Source organism: Scyliorhinus torazame, chromosome 8, assembly GCF_047496885.1.
Source record: "Scyliorhinus torazame isolate Kashiwa2021f chromosome 8, sScyTor2.1, whole genome shotgun sequence".
NCBI classification, from domain to species: domain Eukaryota; kingdom Metazoa; phylum Chordata; class Chondrichthyes; order Carcharhiniformes; family Scyliorhinidae; genus Scyliorhinus; species Scyliorhinus torazame.
This window is the reverse complement of record NC_092714.1, coordinates 257,458,487-257,472,954: the sequence shown is the minus strand read 5'-3', so window position 1 is coordinate 257,472,954 and position 14,468 is coordinate 257,458,487. Positions and strand designations below refer to the sequence as shown.

Genomic DNA, 14,468 nt, shown 5'->3' with positions numbered 1-14,468 from the left:
AGCCTTCCACTGTCACAGGCGGGCCGAGTGCAATCTATTAAGGTGAATATTTTGGTGGCACGGTGGCATATTGCATGTTTTTTCAGTGTTTTTTTCCGGGGACCCATTTTTACCAACCAGCCAACCTTCGCGACCCACGCCGGCCGAACTTTGCGACCCACCATTTCTCTTACCTTATTTGCTGCTGACAAAATGGAGGAATCGCAATCGCGCCCAAAGCACATGACATTGCCGTTTGGGGGGGTGGGGTGGGGGGGGGGGGGGGTGCGTGATCTGCTCTATGCCTCCCTTCAGGCAGGAACATTACATTGCATTTTTAAAAACATCTTCTCCGTTTGCGCAAACCTACCTTGGCTAATAAATGGAAGGGTTCCAGATGCCTTAGCAACCTGTCCTGCTACCTTCAGGGATCTGTGGACATTCACTCCAAGGTCCCTCCCTTCCTCTGCACTTCTCAGTATCCTCCCATTTATTGTGTAATTCTTTGTCTTGTTTGACCATCTCAAATGCATCACCTTACACTTCCTTGGGTTGTAATCCATTTGCTGCTGTTCTGTCCACCTGGACAGGCCGTAGCTGCTTCATATTTAGAAAGACATGAGGGATAAAATATTTGGTCCTGTATCAATTTTCATTTCATTCAATTCCGAGGTGTGGGCTGGTTGGCTGGCCAGAATGTTCTTTTATTTCTCCACTTGTTTTCTCTCCTGCATGAATCGTGCCTTATTCTCTATTGTGTTTCCAAATGAACCAGAAATATGGACATGGGCTGGTTGGCTGAATGTGGTGATATATTCAATGTAATTCAGTGTAACACAGGATTTGGCTACTTAGATGCTGGTAGCTCAGTCGGTTTTGGAATCAGAAATAGAAAAGAAATTCATAACAGAATTAGAAAAAAAATACCTTCACATTTTGGCTGAAATCTTTCCTTTAAATGCTAGCTGATCAGGTTTCCTTATTGGAACTTACGGAAGCACGCAGTTCTGCGCATGCGCACCGATGAGCGGACACACATGCGCAGTATGCTCACATTTTTGTATCTGGCCGCGGCCGTCATTTTGAAGTCCGCTCGCAGCCGGCACAGTTAAAAGTTGGCTGTTGCGCGCGGATTTGCGCAATCCGGAGCGCCGTGATGGACGGCTCCACGACCCTCTCGACACCCGCCCGCGACCCACCCGCGGGTCCCGACCCCGACTTTGAAAATGCCTGGCATAGTGGTTAGCACTGTTGCTTCACGGCGCCGAGGACCCGGATTCGATCCAGGCCCCGGATCACTGCCCACGTGGAGTTTGCACATTCACCCCGTGTATGCGTGGGTTTCACCCCCACAACCCTAGGATGAGCAGGATAGGTGGATTGGCCACACTAAATTTCCCCTTAATTGGAAAAAAATAGAATTGGGTACTCTAAATTTTTTAAAAAGATGAATATTTTGCTGCGATTTGTGTTCTTATTTCAATGCCTCCCAATTTTTCTGCGAAAGCTATTTCTTCGGGAGATGGAGTGGCTCAAAATGGGCTTCATATGGGCGGGGAGTACGCCTCGGACTCGGAGAGGGGTCCTACAGAGGGAATGGCAGGCGGGGGGTTGGCGCTGCCTATTTTGACGCATTATTATTGAGCAGCCAATGAAGAGGAGGTATTGGGGTGGTTTGGGGACCCGGAGGTTAGTTGGGTACAGATGACGTTGGGGTCATGCAAAGGGACAGGTATGAAGGCGCTAGTGATGGTACCTTTACCATTTTCGCCAGCAAAGTAGTCTGTGAAATCGGTGGTGGTCTCCACGTTACAAATATGGTGGCAACCCCGTCAGCATTTTAAGCTGAGGCCGGTGTCAAGGTGGGCCCCAATCTGTAGCAACCGTTGGTCTGAGCCAGGAAAATTGGATGTTACATTCAGGGGGTGGAAAGGTAGGGGGCTGGAGAGGGTGAGGATGTGTTTTTGGAGTGGTGGTTTGCGAGTTGGGAGGTGTTGAAGGAGAAAGCAGGGCTTGGGGGACCGGACATGTTCCGATATTTCCAGGTTCTGGACTTTATTCGGTGGGCATTTCCGACTTTCCCGGAGGCACCGCCGTCTATCTTGCTGGAAAGGATACTCTCGTGTGTGGGGTTGGAGGCGGGCCACACGTTTGGGATATATGGGCGGGTCAGGTGGGAAGAGCAGGTTTCGGTTGATGAGATGAAGGTGGGAGAAGGAGCTGGGATCCATTTTGGAGGCGGAGTGAGTCTCTTCGTAGGGTGAATGCTATGGCATCCTGCGCGAGGTTGAGCTTGACACAGCTAAAGGTGGTGCTGAGGGCCCACCTCAGCAGGGCCAGTATGATCCGATTTTTTGAGGCGGTTGAGGATAAGTGTGAATGGTACTCGAGAGGGCCTGCTCACCACACGCACATGTCCTGGCCCTGTCCCAAGCGGGTGGGTTTTTGGTCGTCCTTTAGCAGCACCATATCAATAACCCTGATTGTTAACTTAGAGCCCTGCCCGTTAGTTGCCGTATTTGGGGTGTCGGATTCACCGGAGTTGAGGACGGGGGCAGATGCTTTGGCATTTGCACTGCTGTTGCCCCGGCGATGTATATTGCTGAGCTGGAGGCCAACCAGTGTAGCAGTAAGGCTGGGTGAATTGATGGGTATTCATGTACCACGCAATGGTCAAGTTCACGGTGAGGGCGGGGTGGGGGGGTCTATCGATTGATCCTATCATCCGTAGTGGCTGTTTATCTTGTACTTTCAGGATCTAGTCACTGTTAGCTGTTAGTGGGGGTGAGGGGAGGGAGGTTGGTGGGAGGGGGGATTGTTTGGATTGCATTTTTGTTATTGGTGTTCAAAGAACAAAGAAAGGTGCAGCACAGGAACAGGCCTTCCAAGCCTGCGCCGATCATGATGCCTGTCTAAACTAAAATCTTCTTCACTTCCGGGGTCTGTATCCCTCTATTCCCATCCTATTCATGTATTTGTCAAGATACCCCTTAAATGTCACTATCATCCCTGCTTCCACCACCTCCTCCGGCAGAGAGTTCCAGGCACCCACTACCCTCTGTGTAAAAAAACATGCTCGTACATCTCCTCTAAACCTTACCCCTCGCACCTTAAACCTATGCAAAGGTTCATGTTACTGTTGCTTGTAATTTTTAATATACGTGTTGGTGCAGTTTTGGTTGGTAATTTTTTTAAATATAAAATGTTAAATGTTTTAATAAAAACATATTTTTTGAAAAAGTAGTGCAACTTGACACTTCAGTGGAGATTAGCAATGAGCTCACCGGGAGATGAGACAAGTGACCAGAAGCTTTGTCGGAGAGGTGGGATTGAAGGAGAATTGGCGAGAGAGGTGGGGAGGCAAAGAAGTTTCAAAGAAATTTGGGCCGAGACAACTGGAGGCAAGTGCAAGAGGCTGGAGACAGTCGGGAGCTGTCTTTACCTCTCTGTTGTCCTGGGAGCTGACACCGGTTTGGTGCCTCAATGCTGCCCCTACTGGCACAGCTTAGGCATCACAAACTGGATTTTCAATGTTGGCCCTCCTGGGTCTGTAAAATTTGCCTTCGGAACCATCAGTGGAATTTGAGGCCCGTACTCTCCAACGGGCTGTCGGTTTTAGTGTTTTCAATGTCAGATAGTCTCTTGTGATTGCCGTTACCAGTCTGCCCCTCAAACAGATTTTACAACCCAACAACCCGGAGTACCTTCTCTGTCCAATATTTAGCTAAATGATAGCATGACCTGGGGGTAATAACCTAGAACCTAGAACTGGGGCAGCACGGTAGCCTTGTGGATAGCACAATTGCTTCACAGCTCCAGGGTCCCAGGTTTGATTCCGGCTTGGGTCACTGTCTGTGCGGAGTCTGCACATCCTCCCCGTGTGTGCGTGGGTTTCCTCCGGGTGCTCCGGTTTCCTCCCACAGTCCAGAGATGTGCAGGTTAGGTGGATTGGCCATGATAAATTGCCCTTAGTGTCCAAAATTGCCCTTAGTGTTGGGTGGGGCTATGGGGGTAGGGTGGCGGTGTTGACCTTGGGTAGGGTGCTCTTTCCAAGAGCCGGTGCAGACTCGATGGGCCGAATGGCCTCCTTCTACACTGTAAATTCTATGAAATTCTATGAAGAACTCTCACAAAATAGACCTGTGCTGATCTCGGAATCAGAGGGTGGGATTTTCTGGTCCTGCCAGTGGTTGGTGGGCATCGCCACGGGTGGGACAGCAAAGTTTGGGGCGCGCCCAAATGCCTATTCCCATCCCATCCACGGCAATGCCCACTGCTGGCGCGACTGGAAAATCCCTGCCATAATCTGTCCTCTTTTCAAAACACTTTGACCGAATAAGCATTCTGCTCAGCTTTAGATTATCATTGATTTATGCATGTTAAACACATTGATTAACAGTATTTATTTCTCACGCTGAGAACACCCTATTTTTCTACTCTCTGTGGTTATATTAAAAAATTGAGGGACAATTTATTATCTTAAAACAATGCCCACTTTTCTGACTGAAACGTTCACAGGAGAAGTAACTCTAATCTGTCATTTTGCTACCTGTTGACATTCACTCAACGTTGTCCCCAAGAATCGTGTATAACCACGTTACTTCGGAAGGTCAAAACTAAGGGGCAACATTATAAGAAAGTCACTAAATATCCAACAAAGTCTTTGGAATTGTCTCGACGCAGAGTGGTTCGGATTTGAAACTTGGAATCCCTTCGAATAATTGAGGTGAATGGCATTTAAGGGGATACCGGGGGGGGGGGGGGGGGGGGGGGGGGTTTACTGACCGCCCCGCCACATGGTTTTTCGGCGGCCGTTGTCAACAGGATTTCCCGTTGGCTGAATCCTCGTTGCCAGGAAAACCGTGCGCCGGCGTGAACAGCCGGGAAATCCCGCCCAGGATTTTTATTCTTTTACGGGACGTGGGCATCATTGGCAAGGTCAGCATTCGTCCTCCGTCCCTGATTGCCCTTGAACTGAGTGGCTTGCTTGGCCATTTCAGAGGGGCAGATGAGTGTCAACCGTGCTGTTGCGGATCTGGAGTCACATGGTAGGCCAGACCACATAAGGACGACAGGTTTTCTGCCGTATAAGGCGTTAGTGAACCAGATGGGTTCTTACAACAATCGATGATAATTTCATGGTCACCATTGGATTAGCTTTTAAAACAGATATGTTAATTGAATTTAAATTCCACCCGCTGCCATGCTGCAATGTGAACCCGTGTCCTCCGGGCCTGGGCCTCTGGATCACTCAGGCAGTGGCATTCCAATTCACCACCGCCTCTTCCAAACACATAGAGGAGAGAGGGATAGAAGGATATGCTGATAATGCGAGACGAAGACTGGTGGGAGGAGGTTTGTGTGAAGCAGAAACACCAGCACACACCTGATGGGTGAAATGGCCTGTTTCTGTGTGGTGAATGTTATGTAATACAATTTAGATCATGGGGATTAGATATTTTACCAGTATTGAGTGAAAGGAGGTGATCCTCAATAAATGCCTAAGATGTGTATCAATTTTCCTGGAACTGCTACGGGCACCCGAAGCTTTGACTCGTCACAAACCCTTACTTTGTTTATTTGCAAAGCACCTCAGGATTTTCTTTAATTAAGGAAACTTATCTTGCATTCATTGTTGGATTTAGTAGCGATTAAGTGATGTTGATGACACCTAGTTCTCCCACAGGTTAAAACATCATGGAGGGTCAATTGCTTCTGTGCAGCTCCAGGGGAGTGTCTCTTGCCTTTTCTCTGTGTCGAGTGTTCGGTGAATTTGTCAACTGTATTTTAATAATCAGAATCGGCTTCCCTGTGAAAGGTCAAGCCAGAGGAAGGAGGGTCAGGTGGAAAGGGGGAGCCTGAGCCATTCTTGCTTCTGACCTTGCACCAAGTTAGAGTAGCACCTGTTAAAAGAGGAGGAGAAGGCCGCCTTTCAAATTTTAATTCAGACAGGGATAATTGATCAACTGAACTGTGGCCCTCAAGACGTGGACTCAAAATGTTTGGATTCACAAGAGGCTAAGGCGGCATGGATGAGGAAGGCCAGTCAACCCGCACTCGTCCATTCCCGCACTCGTCCATTCCCGCACTCGCCCATTCCCGCACTCGTCCATTCCCGCACTCGTCCATTCCCGCACTCGTCCATTCTGAAGCAGCCTCCAATTATACTCTGAACTACGCATCACACAGATCAGAAATGATTTGATGGTTTTGCCTCCGTTACTTTATCTGGAAGGCTACTCCTTGGGTATATTACTTTCCGTGCAATGATCAAGCCTAAAACCTGCCTGTTGAACCCTGCATCTCAGTGGTTAGCACTGTTGCTTCACAACGCCAGGGGCCCGATTTTGATTCCCGGCTTGGGTCACTATCTGTGTGGAGTCTGCACGTTCTCCCTGTGTCTGCGTGGGTTTCCTCCGGGCGCTCCGGTTTCCTCCCACAAGTCGCGAAAGACTGTTAGGTGAATTGGATTATCTGAATTCTCCTTCGTGTACCCGAACAGGCGCCGGAGTGTTGCGACCAGGGGCTTTTCACAGTAACTTCATTGCAGTGTTAATGTATGCCTACTTGTGACAATAATAAAGATTGTTATTATCATCCTACTGCTCCAATGCAATTTGAACATTTACCATTTCCTACAACTCCATAAAGTTGCCTCCCAGTTCTTTTCATTTGAAGCTGAATTGCTGCTTGGTCAGTCCTCGGCTGGAATATGGGAGTTTCATTCTGAGCAAATTAGGCCAAGGTCTTCGAAATGGCGCATAGAACCAAAGAATAAGAGACTTCAGTTACGAAGAGAGCCTGGAGAAGCTGTGATTCTTCTCCTTACTGCAGAGAAGGCTAAGGGGACTTTGAGTGGAGTGTTCAAAATCCTGCATGGTTTTGACAGGAGTTAAAAAGGAGAAAATGTTTCCAGTGGCCGAATAGTCGGTTTTGATTTTGGGCAATTAGCAAAAGAACCAGGGGCAATAAGAGAAAGCATCTTTGTTTACAAGGTGACCCAGAATGTGCTGTCTGAGAGAGGGGAACAGAAGGAGATTTGATAGAATCTTTCAAAAGGAAATTGGGCAAATACTTGAAGGGTAAAACCTTACAGGGCTACGGGGAAAGTGCAGAGTAGTGGAACTTGGACAAGGTCCACCAGAAAACTGGCACGATATGACGGGCTGAATGGTTTCCCTTAGTGCCGCTTCATTCTATATGATCCATCCTTTTTTTTTAATAGGGGAAAGTTAGCCTAAGAGTAGGCCCATGCTCTGTGAGTAATTGTAATGTTTTTATTCCAGTGAACCTCTTACTGAAAAACAATGTGAATCCAGATCTGTGCAATGAAGATGGACTCACAGCATTACATCAGGTATGGAGCAATCTGCTGATTCCCGTGTATAAAATCAGAAATAAATCGTGCAGTCCCGGTTGGAGAAACAGAAAACCTTTGCAACTCCTTGTTGAATCCGGTCTCCGTGAGGGAAAATAATTATATAAACACTTGCACTTGTTGTTAACAGAGTCTCTCACACAGGAAGCTCTAATCAGCCCGAAAGTCAAGCAAGCTCTCCCTCCCAGTCTGTTCCAAGTTCTCCCCGTGTGTGCGTGGGTTTCCTCCGGGTGCTCTGGTTTCCTCCCACAGTCCAAAGATGTGCAGGTTAGGTGGATTGGCCATCCTAAAATTGCCCTTAGTATCCAAAAAGGTTAGGTGGGGTTACTGGATTATGGGGATAGGGTGAAGGTAGGGTGCTCTTTCCAAGGGCTGGTGCAGACTCAAAGGGCCGAATGGCCTCCTTCTGCACTGTGAATTCGATGTTTCTCTAAGTTAGCTGTTCCCAGCCAGGCTGAAGATTTGTTCTGCAGAAAGCTAGCACTATTATGGCAGCTTGCGTCCATATAGATATACATTTCTTGCATGACTGACTGCATACTGTTCCGGAGCAATCAGCTGTAATGCTCATGCTAACAATCTGACTTAGATTAACCAGCCAGCAAAGATGAAGGATTGAATATATGGGACCATTGTGCCTCGTACGGTTCAGTTACACATTACTTCTAACCAAAGGAGATATCAGCACAACTGCAAATTTACCACTGCGCTTATCATTGCTTAATAAATAGTACAACAAAAATGCCGCTAGAAAGATGCATGTTACTTTTTATAGAATTTATATAATTATTTGTTCACAACCTTAGGATGCCCCAAAGGATTTACTATCTAATGAAGTACTTCTGAAATTTACTGGAGTAGTGCAGAAAACATGGTAGATGCACCGTAAGATTTCACAAATTGCAATGCAGTAACTGAGCAGGCAATTTGGTTTCCAGGTGTGACTGTGGGGTAAATGTTTGCCAGAACATTGGGGAGAACTTCCCTGATCTTTTTCAAAATAGTTGCTGTGGGACCTTTTACGACCACCTGACTTTGGCGCAATGTATCCTCTGAGAGCCCGCACCCCTAACAGTGCAGCATTCCCTCAGTACTCGATTGGAGCATCAACTTGGATCATGTGCTCGAGTCTCTGAAGTGGAACTTGGCTTTCTGGCTCTTGAGGTGGGAGCAATGAAGCCTAGCTGCCACCCAAGCGGTGAGTCATTAGCTGTGAGCTGGGTTGCTGATGGGTGAGGAGCCCTTTGGCAGGAGAGTGCAGGAAAGTTGGTTAATTTTTGTTTCTAGGTCCGCATTTATTGCCCATCCCTATTTGCCCTTGTTCAGAGGGCATTTAAGAGTTAACCACATTGCTGTGAGTCTGGAGTCACACGTAGGCCAGACCAGGTAAAGATGGCAGATTTCCTTCCCTCAAGGGCATTAATGAGCCGGATGGGTTTTTACAACATTCAAAAGTGCTTTAGAATTTACAGTGCAGAAGGAGGCCATTCGGCCCATCGAGTCCGCAACGGCTCTTGGAAAGAGCATCCTACCCAAGGTCAACACCGCCACCCTATCCCCATAACCCAGTAACCCACCCAACACTAAGGGCAATTTTTGGACACTAAGGGCAATTTATCATGACCAATCCACCTAACCCGCACATCTTTGGACTGTGGGAGGAAACCGGAGCACCCGGAGGAAACCCACGCACACACGGGGAGGATGTGCAGACTCCGCACAGACAGTGACCCAAGCCAGAATCGAACCTGGGACCCTGGAGCTGTGAAGCAATTGTGCTATCCACAAGGCTACCGTGCTGCCCCTTGTTAGATTTTCATTTGCCATGGTGGGATTCATACCCAGGTTCCAGACCATTAACCTGGGTGTCTAGATTGCCAGTCCAGTGACATTACCACGATGCCACCGCCTTTTCCACAAGACTAAGGCATCAAACGTCCTTTGGATGATTGAGAAGAAGCTAATGCTACGACCATGGGTGCAAGCCTGCACCATGTATTGCCTCTGTGAAGTGGTACAACTCAGGTTTGTACCTATTATTCGGCACCCCCTTTGAAACAAAGAACAAAGAAAAGTACAGTACGAAGTCTTACAACACCAGCTTTCGGAGCGCTGCTCCTTCCTCAGGTGAATGAACTGAGGAAGGAGCAGCGCTCCGAAAGCTAGTGTCATCGAAACAAACCTGTTGGACTTTAACCTGGTGTTGTAAGACTTCGTACTGTGCTCACCCCAGTCCAACGCCGGCATCTCCACATCAAAGAAAAGTACAGCACAGGAACAAGTCCTTCGGCCCTCCAAGCCTGTGCCAACCAAGACAATCCCGAAAAAGTGCATCCTTATCCAAGCTCCTGTCGCAATATCTCCTTGATTGCAGTTGAGGTGGTTAGGGACGTTTTACTAGAGTATCCATAGTAAGACGTCTTATAATACCAGGTTAAAGTCCAACAGGTTTATTTGGAATCACAAGCTTTCGGAGCGTAGCTCCTTCATCAGGTGACTCGTGGACTTATGCAACTAATTGTTGGTATGTACATGTTGGGCTGAATGGCTTGCATCGGTGGTGTGCACGCAGTGTAACTTAACGATGGAACACATCCAACATCCATTGTTTTGATTCTCTGATCAGGAAGAATTTCCTACCCTCATCTGCGCAGCTGAGATCTGCAAATTGCTGCAAATCAATGGTCCAGACCTGCGTCTCTGACGCACTCAGAAACGGCTCGCTGGGACGCCGGCCTCCGGCAGCAGCAGTGCTGAATCATGGTGCCCCTTTAAAGAGAATAAAGAGTCGGCAGCAACCAGGAAATACTTCAATGATCTCAGAGCAGCAGCAAAGATGAAAGCATTTCCCTTGCAGCTTGTTCTTTTATTAGCCCATCTCTTCCTTTTTGAAGTACACCATTCAGCTTGTCAGATGAATCGCTGCTCAATCTAGCAGATGTGCTTGGCTGTAACTCACAAGAGCTCATAGACCTGCCCTCACAATAGAGGAAGCCTCGACCCCTCTATGGGCGCAAGCCATAGCGAGATATTTGGGATAAGATCGAAGGTCAAAGTTAAAAGAATGGAGGCGTGTCTCAGCGCGCTATCGGCCACACATCATTTTGTTTTCGGAGGAAATGCAATTTTATTCCACGTTCCCGTGCCATCTTCCTCAGGCCTTTTTGTGGATTTGGGAATGCCACATGTGCAAGATGCACCCCTGCCCCTGTTGCTGACAAATTCCTATTTTAAGTGGTTGGGGGGGGGGGGGGGTCGGATTTCCTCCTGCATACCATTTTCGCTTGGTGGTGCAGGGGTATGGAAGCCCAACAAAAATATGCCAGGTTTGAGAATCCCTGAGGAAGGAGGAGAGCCTGTTGAAGAGTCTCGAACATTCTGAAAGGTAAGTGTAAAGTGTTTTCACACCTTCAATCGGCATTATTAGGTGATTTCGCATAATGTAAGTGTCTATTTGGTGCAGTGATTCATCATAGTGATCCATCCTGCAAATGTAAGTTGACCCTTAGCAGGACCAGCCTAATATATTTGTTCGCATGCATTACAGTACTTTTTCAATGGAGAAACCATAATGCAGTGAAAAATGTTACAAAATGACCTTTCAACTTGTGCTGTCATCTTTTCTACTGCAATTTGAATGGCATTTGCTGATATAAACAAACCTGGTTTTAATACTTGAAAAATGTCTAACTACCTCCTCCCTAACATTGTTGAAAAGTGCTGTTTTGAAATTTAAATGACCATCTTCTGTTCTTTCCTTCCCATGGTGTATTCTATCATTTGGACAGCTGTGGCCATTACCAATGTTTGGCTGAGTTTCAAATGTTCACAGGTTTCAGCCAATTAGGTGTTCCATTCATCTGAGAATGACTATGTGTCAAGAGGTTTCCCTTTTGATGTGTGGTTTCTGGTTTGTTGACAAGCTAATAGGATTACAAGCATTATAAAGTGTTTTTCTCTTGGTGGAGGCAGTTGTTTCAGTATCAATGATATGAAGGCTGTTATTAGATGGTGAGTGCTTCCCCTAAGGGATATAAAATATTTTCTTGACATTGCATTGAAATAGAGGTTTCTACGTAGTCATAATGGATGAGTGGCAATGGACCATACATGGGGACATAGAGGTGGCATGGGTGATCTGAGAGGGCATGGAGAATACATTGGGCCATAGAGATGACATGTGTGATCTAAGGGGGCATGGAGGATACATGGGGGCTTTAAGGGGCAGATGATCTAGGGGTAGGGGGCACGAGCAGGCACACAAGTGGGTGGGGGAGTGAGGGCGGTGATGGGTGGGGTTTAAGGAGTTTTTAAACACTTCCGGGAGCTGGGATATGTTATTGGAGAACCAAGGTGGACCTTATAAACTGGCCTGCATCTTCACCAATGCTCCTCATGCATTACAGCACGACATACAAACTTTACTGTGAACCCTATCCCATTGGGAAAAGACACACATGGCGTGTGAAGTCCCACGTGGGTCGGATATGCTGTTTGTGAGCCACAAAAGTACGCAGGTTAAGTTTTCTGTAACCCAGTGGAAGATTTGGCCTTTGGTGTCCACCATAAAGCAAGGCATGTAACTCTGTATGATTTCACGAAGAAAAGTAATCTAATCTTTTAATTAGCTCATCATGCCGGCGGCAACCTATGAAGCAATAAGTCGCTTCTAATATTACCATTGATCCAACCACAGAGGCATGTGATCAGAATCTAGACTAACTTGTTCTTTTGTGTTTTGAAATAACAGTGGTAAAGGCTGACATTTATATCGTACCGTTACTGTAATGAAACGTCTCACGGCACTTCGCAAGAGCATTATAAAACAAAATATGACACCGAGTTACACAAGGAGATTTACAAAAACTTGGGCAAAGAGGAAGTATCTTAAAGGAGAAAGGTGCACTGGAGGGTACAGGGGGATTTCCAGAACTCGAGGACCGAGGCAACTGAAGACAGGGTCACCAATGGTGGAGCAGTTAATATTGAGGATGCTGAAGAGGCCTGAATTAGAGGAATGCAGATATCTTGGAAATTGTGAAGCTGGAGGAGATTACAGAGGTAGGGAGGTGCAAAGCCATGATGGAGTTTGAAAAAAAGAGGATTTTAAAATAGAATAGAATAGAATCCCTACTGTGCAGAAGGAGGCAGATCTGCAAGGCCCCTTCAAACGAGCACCCTACACAGGCCCAAACCCCCCTCCCACCCTTTCACTATTACCCCACCCAACCTTTGGACACTTAAGGGGCAATTTTAGCATGGTCAATCCACCAAACCGGCACATCTTTGGACTGTGGGAAGAAACCGGAGCACCCGGAGGAATCCCACGCACACACGGGGAGAACGTGCAGACTCCGCACAGACAGTCACCCGAGGTTGAAACCGAACCCGGGTCCCTGGCACTGAGGCAGCAGTGCTAGCCACTGTGCCGCCCCCAAATCCAAGATGTTCCTTGACTAGGAGCGAGTGGAGGTCAGTCAGCATAGGGCTAATAAGGGAACAGGAGTAGGCTATTCAACCCATCCGTTCTATCGTGCGTCATGGTTGATCTGTATCTCAGCTCCACTTACCCGCTTTGGCTCCAGACTCCTTAATGTTCTTACTTAACAGAAATCTCACAATGTTCTCTTAAGTTGGAGAGAGAGGTCAGTTCAGTCATCATTAGGAGCAGCGATCCATCCTGTGGAAGTATGGCAAGTGACAACCTGTGGCTATGCCACTCTGGTTTGTGTCCCTTCACTTAACTAAATACCATCATGCACACTACTGTTAAGAGTTTCGCAGAAGCTGGATCTGTCTAAGTGAGATTTTAGATGCAGCCCAGCTGTTTGGTTTCTGCTAATGGCCCTTGAGAATATCTCTATTTCTCCATCTGCTCAACTTGGATGTTTTGCAATTCCAATTTTTTTTCTTAATCAACACCCATCTCAAGCGCAGTGAAATCTTGATTATCTATAAGAGTATTTGTCAGCTAGTTTACAGTTAGCTCGTTCAAACTGTGAGCAAGTGTTTTTAATTGGTTTCTGGGTGCTTGAAACAGCTGGATAAGGTGTTATCTTGAAACAGCTGGATGAAATGAATGAAATGAAATTAAGTGAAAATCGCTTATTGTCACAAGTAGGCTTCAAATGAAGTTACTGTGAAAAGCCCCTAGTCGCCACATTCCGGCGCCTGTTCGGGGAGGCTGATACGGGAATAGGTGTTATCTTGAAACAGATGGATATGTTGTTCTCCGATGTCCGGTAGCCTATGGAATTCAACATTCAAGCAGTCTTGGCACTTTAGCTTTTGGTCCACCACATCAATGCAACCTAGGCCTTTGGGTTCGTTATCAGCTGGTTATTCATTTGAAGAGCGCCCAATTTGTAAAGTGAATCGTCACACAAGTTGAAAATTTGTTTGTCAAGCAAAGCCTTAATTTTTTGAATTCCCATTCTTGTTTTCGAGTACTTTCCTTGGCCTCTCTCTCTCTCTCTCGCTCTCTCTCAGCCTCCAGCCCTATACCCCTCTGATGTCTTTTCACTCCTCCAATCTTGGCCTCTTGCGCAACCTTGACATTAATTGCTCCACCATTGGCAGCAACCGAGGCTCCAAGCTCTGGAATTGTCTCCCTCAGGCTCTCTGGCTCGCTTTTTCTCTGCTCCTTTCCGACTGCCCTTGAAACCACTGTGACTACCGGCGTGATCCGACAGCCACGCTGCGCCCGGAAAACAGCGCGCCGAGGCACAGGGCGGCCAGTAAAAGCCGGGAGACCACGCTTCCGGAATCTACCCACTCGCAACGCCTCGCGAGATCTAATGCCATCTCACGAGATGATGTGATGGAATTCCCGCCACTGTGGGCAGGATCAATTTTGAGCAAATCTGCATACTAAAGCGAAACAGCTAGTCTCACGGTAATGTGCAGATTCCTGAGTTACCCGAGGCACTATCCCCTTCACCTCGGAGACCTTGGGCGATTGCCGTTCAGCATTTGTCCCCACAAACGGGGACCAGGTGGAATGACACTTGTGGGGCACTCCCAGGGGATTGGAGGTCCCCAGGTGCATGCCCTTTGGGCAGGCATTGCTGGTGCCATAGAAGTGCCAGCTTGGCACTGCCGGGGGCATTGC

The 14,468-nt window shown here is 47.4% G+C and overlaps 1 protein-coding gene across 3 annotated transcripts in view; it reads left to right on the top strand.

The window, feature by feature from the left end:
* Positions 1–14,468, top strand: part of LOC140428552 (protein phosphatase 1 regulatory inhibitor subunit 16B-like) — a 219,657-nt gene that overhangs the window by 135,365 nt on the left and 69,824 nt on the right. For all 3 annotated transcript variants that reach the window (XM_072515153.1, XM_072515154.1, XM_072515155.1), the window contains one exon: positions 7,266–7,336. In XM_072515153.1, the coding sequence (XP_072371254.1) occupies positions 7,266–7,336 (71 nt within the window). The remainder of the gene's footprint in view (positions 1–7,265; positions 7,337–14,468) is intronic.